The 22,083-nt window shown below is 39.5% G+C and overlaps 1 protein-coding gene across 1 annotated transcript in view; it reads left to right on the top strand.

Moving 5' to 3' along the window:
* GPATCH2 (G-patch domain containing 2) overlaps nt 1–22,083 on the top strand; it is an 87,016-nt gene that overhangs the window by 1,635 nt on the left and 63,298 nt on the right. Inside the window, exons 2-5 of the mRNA XM_072409874.1 lie at nt 3,272–3,973; nt 7,710–7,771; nt 9,736–9,912; nt 11,381–11,460. Of these exons, the coding sequence (XP_072265975.1) occupies nt 3,272–3,973; nt 7,710–7,771; nt 9,736–9,912; nt 11,381–11,460 (1,021 nt within the window). The remainder of the gene's footprint in view (nt 1–3,271; nt 3,974–7,709; nt 7,772–9,735; nt 9,913–11,380; nt 11,461–22,083) is intronic.

Here is a 22,083-nt window from a genome sequence, read left to right as displayed (position 1 = left end):
TCAGAAAGAAGTAATGCTCTTTTATCAATTAGGCTTTCTCAGTACACAGGGAACCCCTTCTATATCCACAGATCACAGTACATTGATGTGGTGGTTCAGTGGGAAGAATTCCTCTTACATTGCTGGCCAGTGGGAAGAATGTCACCCTTACAGATAGCCAAAAAGATCAGTGGGGTCCCTTACACTGACCTGAGCAGTACAAATTGCTGGTTCTGGTTCAGTAACACTGATCTATGCAGATTATTTCATTTTGGATATATTTATTCTTTATTTGGATTTGATAAACAGGACTGGTGAGAGTTGTGTCACCTGTTGCTGGATCGTTTATTTTCATAGCAACTATTACTACAGCAGATGTGTTCTATGTATTTATGATGTGGCCATGTTCACCTGTGATTGGCCGGTTTTGCCATTATGTAATATTTTGTTCCGTGCTGTGGTTATAAACACGACTTAGTTTCCGTGATCTTTTTATCATTGTGCTGTCATGTGGCATTTATTGCAGACACAGAAGTGACTCAGGTTGTAAAGCCAGGGAGGTGCTGGAAAGTTTTCCTACTGGCTTTATGGATCACCGTTCTATTCAGAGTAAATCTGCTATCAATGGTGGCAAAACACTTCACATCTGTCCAACCCGCACAGTTTGAGTATTTCTCGGGTAACTCTGTTACTTTATTCAGTGATGGCTGTCCAGAAATTGTCAGAGGCAAATAAATTTCATTAATAGTAATTTGTGAATGGGCGATTTGTTCAAGGATCTCTTTTGTGCATGGTACCCTTGCAAATGCCAAACAGGATAATATCTACATCGGCACAATAGCTTTTGCCTGAAAGGCTTTTTGGCTTCTGGTTGTGTCCCGATCTCCATTATATCCCAGCAGGGAAAGACGCTTGGCAGACAGAATGTATTGTTGAAGACAATTCAGTGGAAGAGGCTTATTTGTTCTAACGATAGAGTTAAAAGTTGATTGGGTGACCGTAGCGAGTTCTGAGATTTAGTAAGAGGACAGCTCTAGCAAACCTATTACTAAAGTACCTTTCCACAGTAGAAATGGAAAGGTGTGGATCATAAAGGCCTGGACTGAATGTAAAGAAAGAACTAAAATTTAGGCTAGGGAACATTTTCCAAATCAGTGGTCACCCACCGGTGATCCACAGAAAAATGTGGACATTATTTGTAATTTTAATAAATTCTAATAAATTATTATATTCTGAATGACAATTTTCGTCTTTATAGGACAGCATGGTGGCTCAGGGGTTAGCACTCCGGCCTTAGCAGTGTTGGGTCCTAGGTTTGAATCCCAGCCAGGACACTATCTGCATGGAGTTTGCAGGTTCTCTCCGTGTCTGTGTGGGTTTCCTCTGGGTACTCTGGTTTCCTCCCACATCCCAAAAATTTGCAGTTAGGTTAATTGGCTTCCCACTAAAATTCACCTTAGACTACAATAATGACATATGACTATAGTAGGGACATTAGATTGTGAGTTCCTTTGAGGGACAGTTAGTGACATGACTATGGACTTTGTACAGCGCTGCCTAATATGATGGCGCTATATAAATACTGTATATTAATAATAATATTGCACTAAATTCATGAACTGTACTAGAGATGGAAAAACAAGGGAGGCGCAGCGTGACGTCAGTGTAGTGTTAGGTTTAATGAGGTAACCGTTGCCGAGCCATACGCTTCAGTATTGTTTCCACCATTACAACAGTCACCCCGCTCCGCCAATACCGATTCTCATCCCATTGTTTTATTTTATTTGTTTATTTCTCAGATGCTCTTTTAGGTAAGTATGACCTTACCTGTGAATTTCCTTTACCTGTTATATTTAATGGCATCAATTAGTTTCTTTGATAACTATCATTTCTTGTTTGGTCTTAGAATGAAATAAACTCATAATGAGTGAGAAAAAGAAACAAATATTTTGCATTTCTTTAGTAATACCAAAGATAATGTAACTAATGAAAATAGTAACAATAGTAATACTTCACGTAACCGTGAGCTGATCAATGAATCAGAGCCGCCACAGTCCTTGTCAGCACCATTAGGAATTCATTATTTTACAAATGTATTATTCTTTTTAAAAAAAAAAAAAGTCATATTAACGGTCCATGGGATTTAAGATTATGAATTAAGTGGTCCGTGAGGTCTGAAACGTTGGCGAGCAAAGGAATCACCTAATCCGGAGACAACTGTCTCACGGGTGATTTTAATTTGGAAAATTTCCTCTTTTTCAGTTAAAGTGGATCTATCGGTAAAATAAAACCAATCCCACCTACCTTTCCTTCTGCAGAGCCCTCAATCCTTCCTGAGCTTTCCTCAATTCAGTCCTGGAATCTTCCTTCATCAGACACCGCCATATTCTTCCATCTTCTTCCTTCTGGACAGGTCACCGATCTTGCACTGTGTAGGTGTGAGATGAGGTGATGTATGCCGCTGCGCATGCGTGATATAGGTACCTCTTTTTTTTGGAGATCGTAAGGGGAAGCCTGAAGCGTCCTGGGAAAAGTGACGTAGGCTCTGTGCTCCTACTCAGTCTTTACTGCCATGACAGAAAAAAAGTTTCACAAAGTAAAAATTGTGTTGATAGGTCCCCTTCAAGCCTTAAAGCAGACATATCACAACAACCATCTTATGTAAAGTAAAAATTAAAGACTGAATGGGAGCACAGAGCCTCCTGGGATACCTATGTGACGCATCCCCGGAGGCTTCTGGCTGCTTCGTCTGAGCATGCTCATTCTCAGGTAAGCACAGAAAAGGGCTTTTTCCTGCAATGGGTAAAAAAATTATGATCTCAAACATTCGCAGTGAGATTGGCATTCTTTTTTTCTACCCATTTACAGCAAACTACATCACCCAATCTCACAGCAGTGCAGTGCGAGATTGGGTGATGTAGCCAGAAGAAGAAAGAAGATGGCGGTGCCCACCGCAGATATGGAGGAGGATTTCAAGACTGCGCAGGACCCAAATGGGGACAAATTTAGAGGGATCGGGGTCTCTGCAGAAGTAAAGGTGAGTATGATTTTTTTTAGTTTAAAGATATGAAGTGAATGGTAACATAAAAAAAAGGTTTATCCCTTTGCTATTCTCTCCAAAGATATGGCTTTTGATATCATCCACAAACCTTTCTATGTGCAGTTTGGTAAATTAAAAGTATGGCCTTCTAATAAATGTGCTGCAATAATAAGCGCATGCATTCTCTGATATGCTTTTTCCATGAAGTTTGGTCATCTTTTCCGGTATATTCATTCTTTTTTTTCCCCGCAGGCATTTCAGTAGGACCATGGAAGAGCTTGTCCATGATCTTGTGTCAGCGTTGGAAGAAAGCTCAGAGCAGGCCAGAGGATGTTTTGCAGACACCGGGGATCACTCCCGCAGCATCTCCTGTCTCCTGAAACGGCAAGCGCGCAAGCGGAGAGGAAGGAAAAGGCGCTCTGACAATACTCATCACCCCTGGGAGCCCGGGCACTGTCTTAGCGATGGGTCTGACTCCAGTTTGGAGGAACAGAACAAGGACTATCGAGAGTGCATCAGCAATAACAAAAAAGACAGCGACTCCGACGACCAGCTCCTACTAGCCAAAAGGAGACCATCGTCAACCATCAATAATATACGTAATAAAAGACCTTTGTGGCACGAGTCTGACTTAGTTGTTGACACTTTGGGGAGCAGAACCTTACGAAGGAGACGAAAAGTGAAACGAATGGCCATAGACCCTCCGGCTGATGTTACCAGTGCATTGAATCTGTCTCAAAGCCGAGATCAGGCGATAGACAATGACAGCAAACATTATCAACACCTGGACGTAATGAAGAGCAAAGTGAAAAAAAGGAAAATCGCTCCACCGAAACACGGACATGAGGTTCTAGATGAAGGAGTTGTGGTGGAAGGAGAAGACATGGCCCTTGGAAACAAAGACAAGATGGAGTATGAAGAACAGAAGGGGTCGGATGAGAACATGAGTGACAGGTTGTACCTTGGGGTGACATGAAGGGTAGAAATCAATGTTAGGCATGAGATCTTTTTATTTGGTGAAGGCCACATAACAGTCTGGGTACATTAATGGGCAATTAATATTGTTATTATTGTTATTAAACAGGATTTATATAGCGCCAACATATTATGCAGTGCTGTACATTAAATAGGGGTTTTAAATGTCAAATGTTTAAATGAGGACCCTCTCCTGAAGAACTTACAATCTAGGAGGTGGGGGAAGTGGGAAGTGCTATGCTCAGCTATGAGGAGAGATTAGCTGAACTGAATATATTCTTCCCTGAGAAGAGACGTATAAGGGGGGATATGATCATCCTGTATAAATATATAAATGGTCCATATAGAGAACTCTCTTCCCAAATATTCACTTTAGGTTCATTACAAAGAACAAGGGGGCACTCTTTGTGTCTGGAGAAAAAAAGAAATTTAAGCTCTGGATAAGGAAGGGATTCTTCACTGTCCAGTCTGGGAAAATGTGGAATCGGCTCCCTCAGGAAGTAGTTTCAGCAACTACTATAGATTGCTTTAAGAAAAAGTTGGATGATTTCTAGAAGCACAGAATATAACTGGGGATTAAGGCTTTAATGTAAAAATAACAGAGACTGCTGATCCAGGGAACATCTGATTGCCTCATGGAATCAGGAAAGGTTCTTTTTCCCCTGTTAAAGCAACTTGTACCAGGGATTGTTTATTTTACCTTCCTCTAGCTATGACCATACGGTTTTATATCTGAGATATGTTTATTTCCCTAGTGGTTGAACTTTATGGAGTTATGTTTTTCAACCTGACTAACTATGTAACAATATATTGCAGAAGGGTTGTGGACAAATGGCTGTCACAGCTAAAAGCCTTGAATCCACAACCCACCCACTCTCTGCTGAATATTTGGGAAATATTATTGCTGTGGTGTGTTCCTTCCAGAGTTTTGTCTTTCCTGCAAGCCCACTGCTATTAACATTGAAGTGCCTTCTCACCACAGTAACTAATATAGCCTTCTTTTCTTCAGGGAACTCTTTTAGCAAGATATTGGAGAATGTCTGTGTAATTTTGTGTTCATTCTACATGTGTGAGATCAATAGTTTTTTTCAGTGCATCCCAAAGCTATTCCATAAGGTTTGGGGTCAGTAGATTCTGTACAGGCCACCCCATTTTCCCCACAATAAACATCTCAAACCATGTCTTTGTGGAGCTGGCTTTCTGCACAGGGGTCATGGTGGAACACAAAGAGCTCTTCCCCAAACTGTTGCCACAAGATTGAAAACCCAGAACTGTCAACAATATCTTTGTATGATGTAATATTAAGAGTATCCTTCATTGGAGAAACCTGAGATCAATAGTTGGGAAGGATGTCTGCATCTTTTTGGCCTTCTAGGTTGATGTGGTCATCAGGTGTCCTCTGTTTGCTCTGCACTACAGAATATTGATGATGATATAAAGGAGTTTGGGCCCTGAGCCTGATTTATTAAAGCTCTCCAAGGCTGAAGAGGATACACTTTCATCAGTAAAGCTGAGTGATCCAGCAAACCTGGAATGGATTTCTTCAAAGCCAATTGCTATTTGTTAGCAAATGTTTTCAACCCTGGACCAGGTCCAGTCCAGGTTTGCTGTATCACTCCACTTCTATCATGAAGTCTATCTTCTACCATCTTGGAGAACTATACTAAATCAGGCCCAGTGCAATCTGGCTTTATAGAGAAGTTGCTGAAGACAGATTTATTTTGAAGTGTTGAAGCCAAAGCTGTGTGTTTTTTAAACATAAGTAAGTTTAGCCTAGCTAGTTTTAAATGCATACATAAAACATAGAGTTTTATTTTGATGTCTGTGTTTCAATTGTGTATTTAGCTGTTTATCTGAAGTGTTGTTTGTAAAATTCAGTTTTATTCAAAATTTAAAAGCTCCGTGGTTCTAAAAGCTAAATTTCAGGCAGACATATCTAGTATACAGTGTAGTATACAAATAGTAAAATCGGCACAAAGTATGAAACAACCAACTTCAGAGTGTATTCAACTCACAAAACAATAGGAAGTAATCAAGTGGTGCTAATAAGCTCATAAAAGACAAATAAATCAAATCCACATGAATATAACCTGATAGTGATTGCAAAAACATGCAGGTAGGTTAGTTTGCTTCCCCCCAAAATTGACCTTAGACTGTGAAAATGATCTATGACTATGAAAGGGACATTAGATTGTGAGCTCCTTTGGTGGACAGCTAGTGATATGACTATGGACTTTGTACAGCGCTGCGTAGTATGTCGGTGCCATATAAATACTGTGTAATAAAATAGGGATAAATAATCCACATTGAGTCCTTTAGATCCAAATGGCAACTGAAGAATTAGGGGCATTAGATCACAAAGTGAACACTCACTCCAACCTGCAGCTCTTGTTGTCCTTTATGAGATTATTCACCCCACTTGATTATTTCTATTTATTTTGTTAATATTATTATTTTATTATTATTATTGTATATTATTATTATTATATTATTTTCTATTTTATTTGTTAATAGACCATGAAATATATTTTTAAAGCCAAGCGGTGTAAGCATATACTATATTGTCCAGTCACAGACAGCAGGGAGCAAGGGCCAATGTCGGCTCAGGCTCAGAGGAAGCATGTTGAATGATGCAGGCAATCTAAAGAAGTACTGTCGGGGACAGCCTCAGATTGAAGGTCACAGGAAAATTGCAGCTTTTGTATTTTTCCCTGTTATTAGACTTTGCATTCTTCCATTATTATTACACAGTATTTTTATAGTGCCGACATTGTACGCAGCGCTGTACAAAGTCCATAATCCTGTCACTAGCTGTCCTTCAAAGGAGCTCACAATCTAATGTCTCTACCATAGCCATTTGTCCTAATGCAGTCTAAGGTCAGTTTGGGGGGAAGCCAATTAACCTAACTGCATGTTTTTGGAATGTGGGAGGAAACCGGAGTACCCGGAGAAAACCTACACAAACTCGGGGAGAACCTGCAAACTCCATGCAGATAGTGTCCTGTCTGACATTCAAACCTGGAACCCTGCACTGCAAAGGCCAGAGTGCTAACCACTGAGCCACGGTGCTATTATTAAAAGTAATAAAAGAAATAAAAGATTTAGAAGGGTTCCTGGTATAAATTGTATGTATGCCTGTTACCTGGTTCCTGGAATTGATCCAGCCCTGTCCTAGCATCCAGTCCTGTTCCCTATGAGCGCAGACTTTTGTATCCACATACTAATCTGAAGTTCAGCTAACCTTGTCTAGTTGCTGATCTTTGCTGTGAACAACTTTCACGCTTTGCAAAGATTAATTCCTCTCTTTTTTCAGGCCTGGGCGTTTTTATTTGCAAAAGGAAGGTCTCCAACAGACTCTTCCAGCCAACATTGCTCCCTCCAGGAGCAGCCGTCTTCTGAGATCACACCGAATGGCTCGACATTAAAAAGGGAGCAGCAAGCGTTTGATGGAGGCAAATAATAAAATTCATCACTTGTGTCAGCACCTCCATGCAGACACATCTGGCTCCCTGTCAGTGTCCCATTAGATTCCTGAGGTTTAATGTGCCAAAAATAATATGCTCGGCAGTTCATAAAACCATGGCATTTGCAGCCTGATTACAAACACATTTGTTTTTTTTTTTTTGGACACAGAAAAAGAGAAAATGACTTTGAATTCTGTATATTTTTGTCTGCGCTGATTGATCGTTTTGTTCTTTTTTGTGCTTTTTTGCAGCGAATCCAGCAGTATTAGCAGCAGCGACGCCGGCTTGTTTACGAACGACGAGGGACGCCAAGGTACTGAAACATTTATACTGTGAAGTCTAATTGAAACGTGCTAATTAGTGGAACATTTTACGCCTTCTAATTAATACTGACGGAGAAGACCAAACATTGCAGGATTTCCGCGCTGTGACAGGAGCATAATTCGCGGATCTAATGTGCTTATGTTAGACTTTTAATGATTCTTATTTGGGCAAATCATTGTTTACATAATATTACTGTACATATGATTATCTGTCACAGGCATCAAACGCTTAGATGTAATTAAAGCCTTGTCTATATGCAGCAAGGCGTAAGCACTCGCATCTAAATTCGTTATGAGAGGGATCTTTGATGGAAGAGGTTTCTGGAGTAAAAGGATGCCAATAAGCCTCTTTAAACCTGATCTCTGGTCAGTTTAACAAAATTCCTTTTATGTAGCTTCCCTAAACACCCCCCCCTCCCCCCTATAAAAAGATGCTAATGCTTTTTTAGTCTATAGGAATATTACAGAGAGAACAGAATTTACCCTATTGCTCACTTCTGTGGCTTATGGCACTCCAATCTTGCTCGATCTTGCCTATCGTACAAGGCTAGCAGGAGAAAGGGATACATTATGTAAACAAACATTATAACTATCCTTCATGGCAAGGAGCTTAAAAAAAATTGACTTTAAAGCTACGTACACACGACAGATTTTTATCGCCCGATAAATCGGCCAAATATCGGGCGAAAATCTGCCGTGTGTACAGTTGGTGTCGTCCCAACGACCGTCCTGCCGGATCCACGGACGATGGACGACAACCGATCCTAATGAAAGGGAAGGGGGAGAGCGCGCAGCAGGGTGCCGCTCCGTCGCTCTCCCCCTCCCCTCTCCATAGAGCATGAACGGTGCTGTATGTACAGCATCGTTCATGCATCGTGCAGTCCCTTGTCGTTGGAAAGGATCGTGAAAGATCCTTTCCAACGACAAAAATTGCAAGTGTGTACGCAGCTTAAGTCTAAAGTGACTTATGTCTTGTTGGCATAAAGAAAAAAAGAAAAAATGAACCCCGTAAAAGAAAAGGCATAATAATTTTTCCGTTCCGCAGCTTGTGCATCTGCATTGTCTTGCGGTGCTACACCAAACAAAGAATCTTCAGAATGAAACACATTTCTGAAGTGTCAAATTAGTATCTCACTGAGCATTCCTTCTGCACTGTTGTGGTGAAAGCATTAGCTGTGGCACTGGCAGGTATTTTTCAGCTTATTTTACAAGGTTTCTTGGTAACGTGTACTATTGCAATGGCACCCAATAAGGGAAAGTATATATCAGGCAGAAAGTTAATGGTTAGCCCTTAAAGGTGAAGTATTGGAATCAGGAAAAATTGGCAAGAGTAGGAATCTGAATGTCTTTGTCAAGAGCCAAATTGTGATGAATGATTGGGTTGGAGCATGTCCAGAAAGTCCTGTTAGGTTTCCTGGAAAGCAACACCTACTAAAAGTTGTCCAAGAAAATAGCAATTGGTAAACTGGCAACGAAGACATGGGTGTCTAAGGCCAACCAATGCCCTTGGTGAAGTGGGGCTAACCCATTTGGTCTGATCCCACAGAAGAGCTTCTGTACAAATATAAGACGTTATTCTAACCAAGGAAGAACACACATCAGTGCAGCCCAAATGATCCCATCTACAGCCAAAAATCCAACAATGGGCACAGGAGTGTCAGAATTGGACAATGGAGAATGGAATATGGTGGCCTGGTCTAATCACGTTTCTATAAATCATATGGATGGCTGGATATATGAATTGTCATTTTCTCCAGGAAAGCAATGGCAGCAGGATGCACTAAGAGGAGAAAACGGGGAAATAGTGGGTGGTGTTGATGTGAAGTTAGCATCATGTATAACAGTTTATGACTTAGCCAGTGCTTGTGAATGTGTGATTACTAAATGATGGTATTATAGCAAGTGATCAGTGTTCATACATGGACTTAGCTTTGTTTCAATTTCATGTTTTTAGGGGATGATGAACAAAGCGATTGGTTCTATGAAGGAGAGTCGGGGGGAGCCTGCGGCATCACAGGAGTTATACCTTGGTGGGAGCAGGAGGACTCCACTGAGCGGGAGCTCCCTGACCCAGTATTTGAAAGCATCTTAACCGGCTCCTTCCCTCTCATGTCAGCATCGTCACAGAGAGGTAGGCGCTTTGTTTTGTTCTTCTGTTCCTATGCTAATGTTATGCTTTTTAGTTTAGCATTTAACAAACCATTTTTTAATGTTTTCCATACAGTGCAGCTGCAATGGTTAAAGTGGATCTCTAACCAAACTGCTGGAAATACATATATGGAAATGTTAACTTCCTGGAAAATATAAATTCTTTGCAGCCATCACTTGTGTTTTCTTCCTCAGTTAGCAACCTAAATGGTTCTCTGTTTAGCTCTATGTGCCTGAAATATGTTGGATTTTACAACATTTTGCAGTACGGCCTGATTATTTCATAGTAATTAGCTTGTTGTGTAGGGAATTGTGGAAAGATAATACAAATATAGGTTTCAGGTGATTAAACTTACAAGCATTTAGATTAAGCAATATTTCAAACTGACAGATGTTTNCTTTGTTTTGTTCTTCTGTTCCTATGCTAATGTTATGCTTTTTAGTTTAGCATTTAACAAACCATTTTTTAATGTTTTCCATACAGTGCAGCTGCAATGGTTAAAGTGGATCTCTAACCAAACTGCTGGAAATACATATATGGAAATGTTAACTTCCTGGAAAATATAAATTCTTTGCAGCCATCACTTGTGTTTTCTTCCTCAGTTAGCAACCTAAATGGTTCTCTGTTTAGCTCTATGTGCCTGAAATATGTTGGATTTTACAACATTTTGCAGTACGGCCTGATTATTTCATAGTAATTAGCTTGTTGTGTAGGGAATTGTGGAAAGATAATACAAATATAGGTTTCAGGTGATTAAACTTACAAGCATTTAGATTAAGCAATATTTCAAACTGACAGATGTTTCTACATTGTTTGCATAACTGTCCTAAAGTTGTTATATTCACTGCTCTAAGCAGAGCTGGCCATAATATGTTCCAAATTAAATCTTTGCAGGCTTACATATGAAATGTGTACATATATTTCCTTATTTAGTTTACTTTGTAAAGAAATTGTCATGGTAAGAACCAAAGCTGAGAGGCCCTCTGAGTTTTTTTTAGCATGCTTTCCTATTAATTACATCTCGTCTTTAAGCTCCTAAGTGTGCATTGCAATAGCAGGCAAGAGAGTCTTGTGGTTTACATGTTTATTGCTATTTATTCAAATCATTGGTGGTCATTCAGTTTCTATGTGATCCCGATATGTTTGGTATGATGCCATAGTTTTTTGGAAGGCTACAGCAGGTCTGAGTCAGGTGCCTGGTCTGCCATTAACCTTCACACTGGACTTGTGTGGCCTTTAGGTAATATGGTGGTTGAGGGATATCCTGAGGCTACAAATCTGCAATCAATGCCTCCCAGTATTACCCCTTTTACACATGCACATTTCATTTATAGAAAAAAAACAAAACAAAAAAAGAGAATTTTTGTAATGTGTAGGTTCATGTGATTGATTATCCATTTCATTACTGATGAAAAAAAATAATGTATCCTTGTATATTTTCTGTCTTTAGGATTCCAGGCCAGACTAAGTCATCTACATGCAATGCAAGCGAGAAGCCTCAGGAAGTCCTCTATAAACCCCAGCCCTCTGGTACGTGACTCTGAGCCTTATTTCCTAATTTTTCTGCCATGTGTAACCTTTTTTGATGTGTCTATGAGGTCCAACTGACCTGTTGATGGCTATGTGATAAAATAGACTGGTCAGCTTTTGGTTGTGGGTTCCACACTGTTGTACTGCCTGCTACTTTCTCTCCTTGCTTCTTCAAAGATGTCATTAAAAAAACATATTGCCACTGGGCAAGGACAATAGGAAGAAAAGCTTTAAGGGCCCCTGTTTGGGCATGTCTCCTCATCCTCCCACCTTCTCCCTCTCCTGTGTGGCCATGTCTCCTCATCCTCCCTCCTTCTCCCTCTCCTGTGTGGCCATGTCTCCTCATCCTCCCTCCTTCTCCCTCTCCTGTGTGGCCATGTCTCATCCTCCCACCTTCTCCGTCTCCCTTGTGGCCATGTCTCCTCATCCTCTCTCCCTCTCCTGTGTGGCCATGGGAAAAAAGCATTACACTTCACTTGGAAAGGCAAAGAACTAGTGGTAGCAAAACTAAGCCAGTATGCGGTGGGAACGGTGGTTCCCTGGGGGCTCCCAGTGTTCGGAACCTTGCCAGCCACTATTTTATCAATTTGATTGCAACACAAGTCTGACAACTAATGGAAATGATAGTTTGATCTTTGTCACATATATGGGCACTTATAAACTAGCAAATTATCAGGTGGTAAGTCACCATGCAGTGGGAAGCAGAGCTTTCCTTTGAAATAACAGCTTTAGTATCTATTTATCAAGCTGTTTATCTAACATTCACTGAAACATTCCCTGGGGGAGAATCAAGTACTGCCATTGAAATGAATAGACATTAAAGGATCTCCACCTGGAAATGTTAATGGGAATGTCAGAAACACTTCTTTATAAATAGACCCCTTGATGTTATACAAGTTACAAACTTTACATGGTCATGATTTTTAAAGATAACACAAGGATACAGTGTTCTCCCCCGCCCCTTTTACCTGGGCGCACCACCCAGCACTTTTCAGTAACCAAAAGTTTTGACTGATTACTGAAAAGTTGGGTCACAATACTAGGGCACTGGTCATTTGGGGCATAATACAACAATGATGGAAAAACGAGGCATACTAAAGGGTGGGTATGAGAAAATTATAAAGCTGAATTATAGGGTACTGGGTTCCTTGGAAAACAACAACTAGGAACACTAAATTTGTCACATGTGGCCCTGCCCAAATTATCACCACCTACCTACAGCTTCCTACTCAGCTGAAAAATATTTCTGGGGAAACACTGGAATATTTCCAATCAAGCTGATCTCTGTTATGTTTTTATCTAAAATAAACGTTTTTGCATTGTGGATATTCAAATGTTTGATAAATGTTTGGTATCACTTTTAATGTTTATAAGAAATATATCTGCAGGCTTAACTTCCTTCATAGTAACACAGGTGTTGTACTTTTCTGCTCCTACTCCTCAGTGCACATCTGTGATTCATGTGTGACCAGGGGAGGACATAGGCAGGTGCCTATTATAGAAATTAAAGAAATACTTCTGTTGTCTTATTTTGGGGCAAAAGAAACCCCTTGATTTCCAGTGAACTGTTCACATCTGCTTAAAGCCCATCTCCAATTTTCTTTCCACTACTTGATGTCTTCAGTTTTCTAGACTGAAAGAAATCAAAAAGAACATCCTGTAAGTACAGGTTGGGGTAAGCACAGAGTTGGACTTATTAACCCCAGCTCCAACTGGGCACTAAGCTCTTCCTTTTACTATTTAGTAATTCACTGCCTAATAGAGACAAATAGAAGCTCCTGCATTGTTTTTTTTTTAATGGTAATAAAAATGGAGAATCGAGCGATGTTGCTTTTACTAAATGTAAAATAATAACTTCAATTTTGCTTTAATAAAAATTGCATTATGGCCTCTTAAATAATGCTTCCTGCAGTAAACGGATTGAATTTTGCAGTGTGGACATTGCCATTGCTGTCTCATCATATATAAGTCACTGGTAGTTTCAGGAATTGTGACAAGGGTTTTTTATATTACACGGTGTGATCATTTATATCTAACCGTATCAGGGATCTCCATAGAATTACGCGTTTCATAGAATGTTAACATTGTATCTCCGTATATATCGCGGTGCTGGCTTTAGTTTGGCAACATTTCACCACTTGCTGGAAGTTAATCTATCAGCTGAAATAGCCCCTATAAAACAGCAGAATGAGATTGCAATAAGCCTGGAAAATGGGCTACAAATCCTGACAATGATCAAGCAAGCAGTCAAGCAAAAATAAAAATAGATGCATCAGGAGCCCACGTTCATCCTTCTGTGCTGAATTATAGTCACCTGGTCAAAGTTCAGAGGCCAATGTGTTAAGCCGTATTAAAATGGAAGTCCCGTGACATGCTCTCTGCCTTCCACTGAAATGAAGAATCTCTTTTAATACTCCCAACTCATGTGGTTTGTCAGCTTCTTCCTATATATTCCTTTATGTGATCATAGGAGTAACTGGCTATACAGGAAATAAACTAAGGGGTCAGGAGTATGTTCTTAAAGGGCCACTGTAACTCATTTTAGTGGGTACACATTTCAATGTCATTGTTCTGAAAAGAAAATAATTTTGAGTTGGACATTTTTTAGTTCATTTTTCACAGCTTAATAACTTTGCTGGATCATATATTTTAACAGCAAAATGTTATTAAGATTTTATGAGCATTTAGAATATTTTAGTCGTGTAAAGGCCTTCCTTTTATAGACATCCAAAAGCCTTGAGATTCCTGGTGGGTGCGGTCATGCTGGAAATTATGTCAGCAAATGCAAGTGACACTCTATAGAAGTGTTCTCCCCAGCCCCTTTTAGCAGGGCACACCACCCAGCAATTTTCAGCAACCATCCAGTTGTTTTTGGGTGGTTATTGGTCAGTTGGATCACAATACAGGGGCTGCCACCTGCCTGACCACCACATTAATGGATTGTGAGCTCTTGATATAATTATTGGTAGGTTCTCAAAGAGAATATTTATAATATAATTATTATAAAGGTTCTCAAAGATCTGTAAGACATTCATGGTAACCATCACACAGCTCCAATAAATTGTGTAGAGTTTAAGACTGTTGTCTCTTTTACTTGACGCGTTTCGCCTTGTGGCTTCATCAGAGGTTAATTAGAGACTCTTATTTATGGATGATGGAGAGATAAAAATCTTAATCAAGAGATATTGAGGTGTTGTAGTGGCAGTTGTTTTGAGGTCTGTGTTAGGATCAGGGATAAGTTGTGGTAGCAAAAGTACCGGTAGTTGTTTAATTCTATAACTGGTATAAATTGCCGGATGCAACTCGGCGAGGGTAAATGCTTTTTGTTTCCAGTGAACAGTAGGGTTTTTTTCTTGCAGGTTCTCCCTGTGTCTGTGTGGGTTTCCTCCAGGTACTCTGGTTTCCTCCCACATTCAAAAAACATGCGGCTAGGTTAATTGGCTTGCCCCCAAAAACTGACCTTAGATTGTACTAGAGATTAACATACATTAGGCATTAACATATGACTATGATAGGGACATTAGATTGTGAGCTCCTTTGATGGACAGCTAGTGACAAGACTATGGAATTTGTACAGCGCTATGTAATATATCAGCGCTATATAATTTTTGTTAATAATATTAGTAATCCCCCTATTCTTATCCACGCTTTCCCCAACCCTTCTCTACTGCTGTTTTGCCATCCATTTGTTTTGCTGAATGCAGATGTGGATAATTGAAAAGACAAATGTAGAGACGAACTGCGAGGAGGCAGATTGTTCTGTTCAGTGAGGGGCTTTTTTTCTTGTGTAGAGCCAAAAGGTCATTAAAAATTGTTATGTACAGAAACCCATTATACTTAACAAAAAAAAAAAAACAAATGGCTGGGGCAGGAAGGAAATATTATCTAGATTATGACAATAAAAACCGCCACTTCAGATGTCATACTAAATGATTTTATTATTATCAATATTACACAGTATTTATATAGCGCCAACATATTACACCGCACTGTACAAAGTCTGAAAGTCATGTCACTAGTTGTCCCTCAGAGTAGCTCACAATCTAATGTCCCTACCATCGTCATATGTCATTAATACAGTCTAAGGTCAAGTTTAACCTAAATACATGTTTTCTTAAGCAAACCAGTCATAGAAGATTTGCTGTATATGAGTCGTTTGTACGCGTCAGTATAACCAAATCAATGTAAGTAGGTAAAACATTTTTTTCCTGCTTAATAAGTGGAAAACTTTAAAATTCCTTTATATTACCTAAAGTCTCTACAGCCTAAATGATGTTGATTTTGGATCCTCTGTTTTCATATACACAGAAGGAAAGGGCTGTTGGCGAGGAAGAAGGAATAGGATAGTTGGGGGGTCAGAAGATGAAGATTAAATGCAATGGACAGAGGACATCATATCAGTAAAAGAGGACGTAAAAAAAAGGGACAAATAGCAATGGAAGAGGACATAAAATAGAGGGCAACAGCAATGGAGGAGGACACAGTAGGCTGGGAAGTCATAGATTGAGATTAAAAGCAATGGATAAAATGGAATGAACTAAAATTATGAAGGGCACAATCTTTTAGACTTGCACCGAGATAAGAGGATTAACAATACACATTAAGGAGATGCTGCATATTTATTGAGGAAATAATGGTAGCCTCCATCCACATTTATTTTAATGAACTCTACAGAAAGCCAACGCTTTTGTAAATACTTTAAAGAAAAAGAAGCTTTGGCAGTATTCTGCCTTGAAATGTTTTAAATCTTGGAGGGAAGAAGCTGTAGGCCCCTGTATTGTGACCCAGCTTTTCAGTAACCACCCAAAAACAGCTGGGTGGCTACTGAAAGCGCCCGGGTGGTGCACCCAGTTAAAATGGGCTCGGAGGACACTGTTTTGGCATAACATAAAATAAAAACCTGTCTCCAGACTTTATGCCCATACAGTTGCCCTACCCTCCTTAACCCCCCCCCTCCAATTTCACAGGGTAGTAGTGATAGGAGCAGCCATATTGGTTAGGCTGTTTCCTTGGTATTCCACCATTTCACTTGTCACTGGCAGTCTTCCTGGTTTGTTTGTGCTCCATTTAGAAGCTTCTCCTAACAGCAGGGCTTTAGGTCCAGCACATTTCTGGTCAACCTAATAGTGTTACAAATTTATAGAAAAAGAGTGGAAATTTTTACCAATCCCAATTGGAGCTTATTGATATATTTGCTAACCTGCAGCATATTTTACCCACTTCTGTTCTGCATGTACACACTCCAGTGTTGGTGACATTTTTTGTACTGGCTTCCTCATAGTGAAAAGATTGGACCGTGCCTGTGCAATGTGTGTCACGCTAGATAATAGTGTCTATTAGAGCTGCATAGGGTGAAAACACGGGACACAGTGATCTACAGAAAGAGGGAGAATGTAGGGCGTTCTTTCACTGACTGTCTGCCATTTACTTTTGTCACCAGCTGGGTATACAGTAGAAAAAGTCTTTCGATAACCTAATCTCCTAGATTGTAAGCTCTCCGGGGCAGGCTCCTCTTCCTGTGTCACTGTCTGTCATTTGCAACCCACATTCTTTGTGATATGTTGGCGCTATATAAATCCTGTTTAATGTTAATAATAATAATAATAATAATATTAGCAGCCAGTAGAAGCTGTACCCGCTTTATACTATAACTACACAGTTCTATCTATTCTTATAGTAAATATGGGGAGCACTTCTATTGGTTGTTGGATTTTAGGGGTTGAAGCAACCCCTAAAATTGAACCCTTACAACCAGCATTTAGTGTAATATATTTATTATAGCAACATGAACAGCTTTTTAATTGGGAATTGTTGACTGCCAAATTTAAGTGCTCTCTGCAATATAAGGGGGAAAAATCCTATTATTTGATCAACGTTCTTCTGAAATCTCAAATTTTGAGTGGTTCACAGCAATATTCCAGGTGGACATTCCGTATCATGTAAGTATTGATTGTTTACATGGTTGTACACAATACACAATGTATTTCAAGCTTTAATCTGAAAAAAAATAAAACTAAAAGACTACAGTTCTCCTTTAAGGCATTCAAGCTACGCAGCACAAAAGATTCATACGCCATAAAGCGCATGTCATATCTGATAACTGCCAACTGTATTTTAACCTCCCGCCTCGCTTGCCTGCGTCAAGGTATCCGATTGTTCTTTCATTTCCCCGCTTCCATTACTTCCAAATAGTCCTATAAAACCCAAAATATGAGAAATAGGAAGGAGAAGAGAAAAAAATAATACGGGAGGCTATTTTATGTCTTCCAATGATGGATTGGCCCTCTGGAAAGAGAAACAAAACACTAAATATCTGTAATCCCGCATTATTTACCGCATGACTGCTTAAATGCTACTTTAAGCCTCATAAAATTAAAAAGGAGAGGTCTCCCAACTGTAGCCGGAATTGGATTGAGGAAGAGCCGCACACAGCCAAAATATCGCTACAGAATTAAATGTCAAAAAATCTTCTTTAATAGCAGATATATAGTTCACACTGTCTGGTTATGATTAATACATTTAATCTAAATCACCGAATGTTTCCCCGGCTTTTTCCATAAAATACAATGGGACACAAATCAGTTTTACCGAAGGCGGATTCCGGTTGCCAAATAATGCATCTTCCCACCCAATAAATTGTCAGTTATACCTTTAACTAAAAATCAATCCATCTCTTCAGAATTTATGGCGATTTCTCCCTGCCGATAAATCTCCTCAACTGTTTATTCATTTGCTTTTTTGATACATCTGCGCCACTTTCGCCACGCTCCAATGTTTTCCCCTTTTGATTCATTGTAAATGAGAAAATCCGTTTTGACTCAATTTTCCAGGGAAGAAGTTCACATCCTGCCACCTCGTCATTTTTTTCAGTCTCCTTATATGTTTTGTACCCTTGAACTCCCTTCATCTGGTTAGCGAGGATGGGACGGGAGTTTTGGGGGATTTTAGGTCAAGAATTGCACCCAATACATCTCTGCATTTTCTCTATTTGTTGATAGAAAGGAGACTTTATAGATTGAGGGGTTTAATTAAGATAACTAGAGGGTGAGTGTTTTATGTTAATAGCAGCATGCTTAAATTTTAGTTTTCCTAGCTCAAAAACAAGAAAAGGGAATTACAAAAAAACAAAACTCTCTGCTAAAAAAGATTAAAAAAAACAATCTGGTGTGTAGTGAGTCCAAAACTCCCTCTATTAAAGGGCTGTAGGCTGCAATAGAATCTTCAACATCCAACACTTCAAGACGGTCAGGTGCCTGGGTTCTCCCTTGAGCACTCTGGTGCCCCCTGCTGACCCAGCAATAGGACCATCATAGTGATGCTGGGGCCCTCAGAAGGAACCATGGTGAAAAGCAGGGAACCATGAAAACACCAAAAAGTGTCAGATGTGAAGATTCTGTGAAAGGCTCTGAGGACTCGTCTCCTACCAGTGAGTCGTCTTTTGCATAGAGTTTATTCTGGATTTTGTTTGAGGAAGGGCACATTTGTTCAAGTGTGCTAACTTTCCTCCTGAACCCAATCATCATTAAAGTGACCCAACCTATGTACTTTTCTGTGGAGACTGTAGTACTCAATAAATCGAGTCGTTCCCAGAAAAAGCTTTAACGAATACCATGTTCCTCCTGGGTTTGGAGGGTTGACTGTACATTCCAAGCCATTTGTATGTCAATAAGGCAAACCCCTTGGTTGTGGGTGGATCCTCAGTCCCATTTTCAGGGATATAGTTAAACACAAAGCATAATGCAATCTAGTAATAATTATTTGTCTTTGTTGGTGAGGTAAGTAGGAAAATGCCTTGCACTAAGACTTAATTCTTCATTATCGTCAAGTTTAATAAATAAGTTTGCATATGGATCTCAACTCACAAACCTGTTGTTTCGTGGATAGCTCGCCCAACACAAGTGGGACACAAATCACACCCTACACCTTTCTCATTGAGAAGAATAAAAAATGTTCTCTACCGAGATTCAAGATTTCCAAGAGGTGTGATAATCAAATACTTCTAACATCAGAAGGTTCTGCTCCATTAGAGTATTCCATTGTGACCTGATTCATTGGCCCCGATGAATTAAAGCTCCCCAAGGCTGGAGAGGATGCACTTTTGTCAGTGACGAAATTCAAACCTGGAATGCATCTGGTCCAGAATTGAAAACATATGCTGTCAAAATAGCTAATGACGTTAAAGAAATGCATTTCAGGTTTGCTGGATCACCCAGCTTCACTGATGAAAGTGTATCCTATCCAGCCTTGGAGAGCTTTAATCAATCAGGGCCATTGTATGAGCCTGGTAGATCATGAGTAGGATCCGGTCATTTACAGTCTCAGACGTCTTACGCAAACCCCTTATTAATGTTTCAGGCCTTTTTAAATAAAGTCCATGATATGTCAAAGAAAGACAACATTACTAAAGTAACGCACACCATGATTGAAACCATCAAAGCCTTGAAACAAATCTGCTCTTTGGGTGCGCCATCTGTTGCTGACAAGTTTTTCGGCGGCCGCTTCATTTTTCGCTAACAAGTGCTTCCTCAATAATAAATAAAGAGCGTTAAAAGTGAAAGCAATTTGGACTTGATCTATCGTTGTTTGTGCTAAAGCATATTGGGTGTTAAAATGATTGATTTGAGCAGCAAAAAATCATTTGAGCGGACGGATTAGCGTTCATTAATTTTACTAATTACATTGCAAGAAAAACAGATGTTTTGTTAGGTGAAGATCAGGCATTAATTGCAGGTCCTACCTTTCAAACTAAAAATAGTGCCATGAGGTTGGCCATTTGTTTTTCTTCTGCTAAGAAAAAGAAAAAATATCCATTATTGTTTTTTTTATGCAGGAAGGGGGCAGGCTTTACTTTTTGGTTTAGGTGAATGAATGTTATAAAGTAGGAATACAAAAATAGTAAAATAAGTCAACCATTGGACCTTGGATGGCATTGAAACGTTCCAGTAGGCAGCACGGTGGCTCAGTGGTTAGCACTCTGACCTTTGCAGTGCTGGGTCCCAGGTTCGAATCTCAGCCAGGACATTATCTGCATGGAGTTTGCAGGTTCTCCGCGTGTTTGTGTGGGTTTCCTCTGGATACCCTGTTATCTGCATGGAGTTTGCAGGTTCTCCGCGTGTTTGTGTGGGTTTCCTCTGGATACCCTGTTATCTGCATGGAGTTTGCAGGTTCTCCGTGTGTTTGTGTGGGTTTCCTCTGGATACCCTGTTTTCTCCCACATCACATAAACATGCAGTTAAATTATTTGGCTTCCCCCCTAAAATTAACCTTAGATTGTACTAATGACATATGGCTATTGTAGGGACATTAGATTGTGAGCTCCTTTGAGGGACAGCTAGTGACAAGACTATCGACTTTGTACAGTGCTGCGTAATATGTTGGCGCTATATAAATCCTGTGTAGCAATAATAATAAATAGAGCTAAAAAATTATTTGTTCCTTTCCCCTTCATGATTCAGAATCCAAAAAGCGGAAATCTACTTTTTACGCTAGCTGTGTGTAACTTTGATTTTACGGCGGTACGTTAAATCTGCTCACCATCTTTTATTTCTGTCTCGCATTTCAAGCCGCCAAAGCTTCTGACGATGTGCATGTACTAAGTGCATAGATTTACTGCTGCTGTTTAAACATTTTTAAATTAAAATATATTGCTCGTTCTGAAAATATTGATTTACACATCGCTGTGTCAATATTAAATCTAGAAAATTTTCCAATAAGTTAAAAAGATCTGGCAGCTCAGGTGAAATGTACTGAGTTGATTTGATTTTATTTATGTGGCCATTCATCCATCTCCAAGCCATTTTTATGGATTTTAACAAAACATGGTATTTTCGACACACGGCACAATGAGCACTGTATCAAAGTGGCAAAATAACTTCATGCAGATTTTACAGTGTATTTGTCAACGGTGATTACTGTCTGCCTCAGTTCTATAAGCTGGGGTTGTTTAATAATATTTGTGTGGATCACAAACATTAACGCATCTCAGCGAGACTTTAAAGGCGCTTCAGCAACACGATTATAAATGCTAGAATTGTATTTTACATATAAAATGTGTCTGGGTTGAAACTCTTAAATGCAATATGAAAACAACCAGAAACCTTCCATATAAAGCATCATTTAAATTGTTCGATCACATATGGAAATGTGCCCATAGATGTCCACCAATAACAGTACTCTCCCCAGAAATATTTTTAAGCTGGGTGGGAAGAAGCTGTAGGTGGGTGGCAGCCTGGGGTTCAGAGTTCCTGGAGTTTGGCTTTAGGGCATGTGTTACCCCATGGAGGGGAAGGGTGTTTTGTTTTTGTCAGGAAGCTTTTTAACTACTTTGAGTAAAATTAGTAATTTCAACTCTCCAAAACGTTATACCAAAAAAAAAAAAAAAAAGTGGCCCAAAATAAAACAAAAGTAAAATTATTTAAAACTAAAACTTTTGTTTTAATGTTTTTAGATTGGTGAGTGTAGAGTAGGAAAGAATGGAGACTTCATGCATCTTTCAGTCTTTTGTTATTGTAAAGAATTGTGAAAGATTAATAGTCTTATTCAAGGTTTTTTTTGCCGTCTCCCTGATGGTGAAATGTGAAATTTACCCTCTCAGTTCTGTTGTATATTAATATATTTTATTTA

The sequence above is a fragment of the Pyxicephalus adspersus genome, chromosome 4, assembly GCF_032062135.1.
Source record: "Pyxicephalus adspersus chromosome 4, UCB_Pads_2.0, whole genome shotgun sequence".
Taxonomy (NCBI): domain Eukaryota; kingdom Metazoa; phylum Chordata; class Amphibia; order Anura; family Pyxicephalidae; genus Pyxicephalus; species Pyxicephalus adspersus.
The sequence above is the reverse complement of the archived record's forward strand: the minus strand, read 5'-3'. Positions and strand labels throughout refer to the sequence as shown.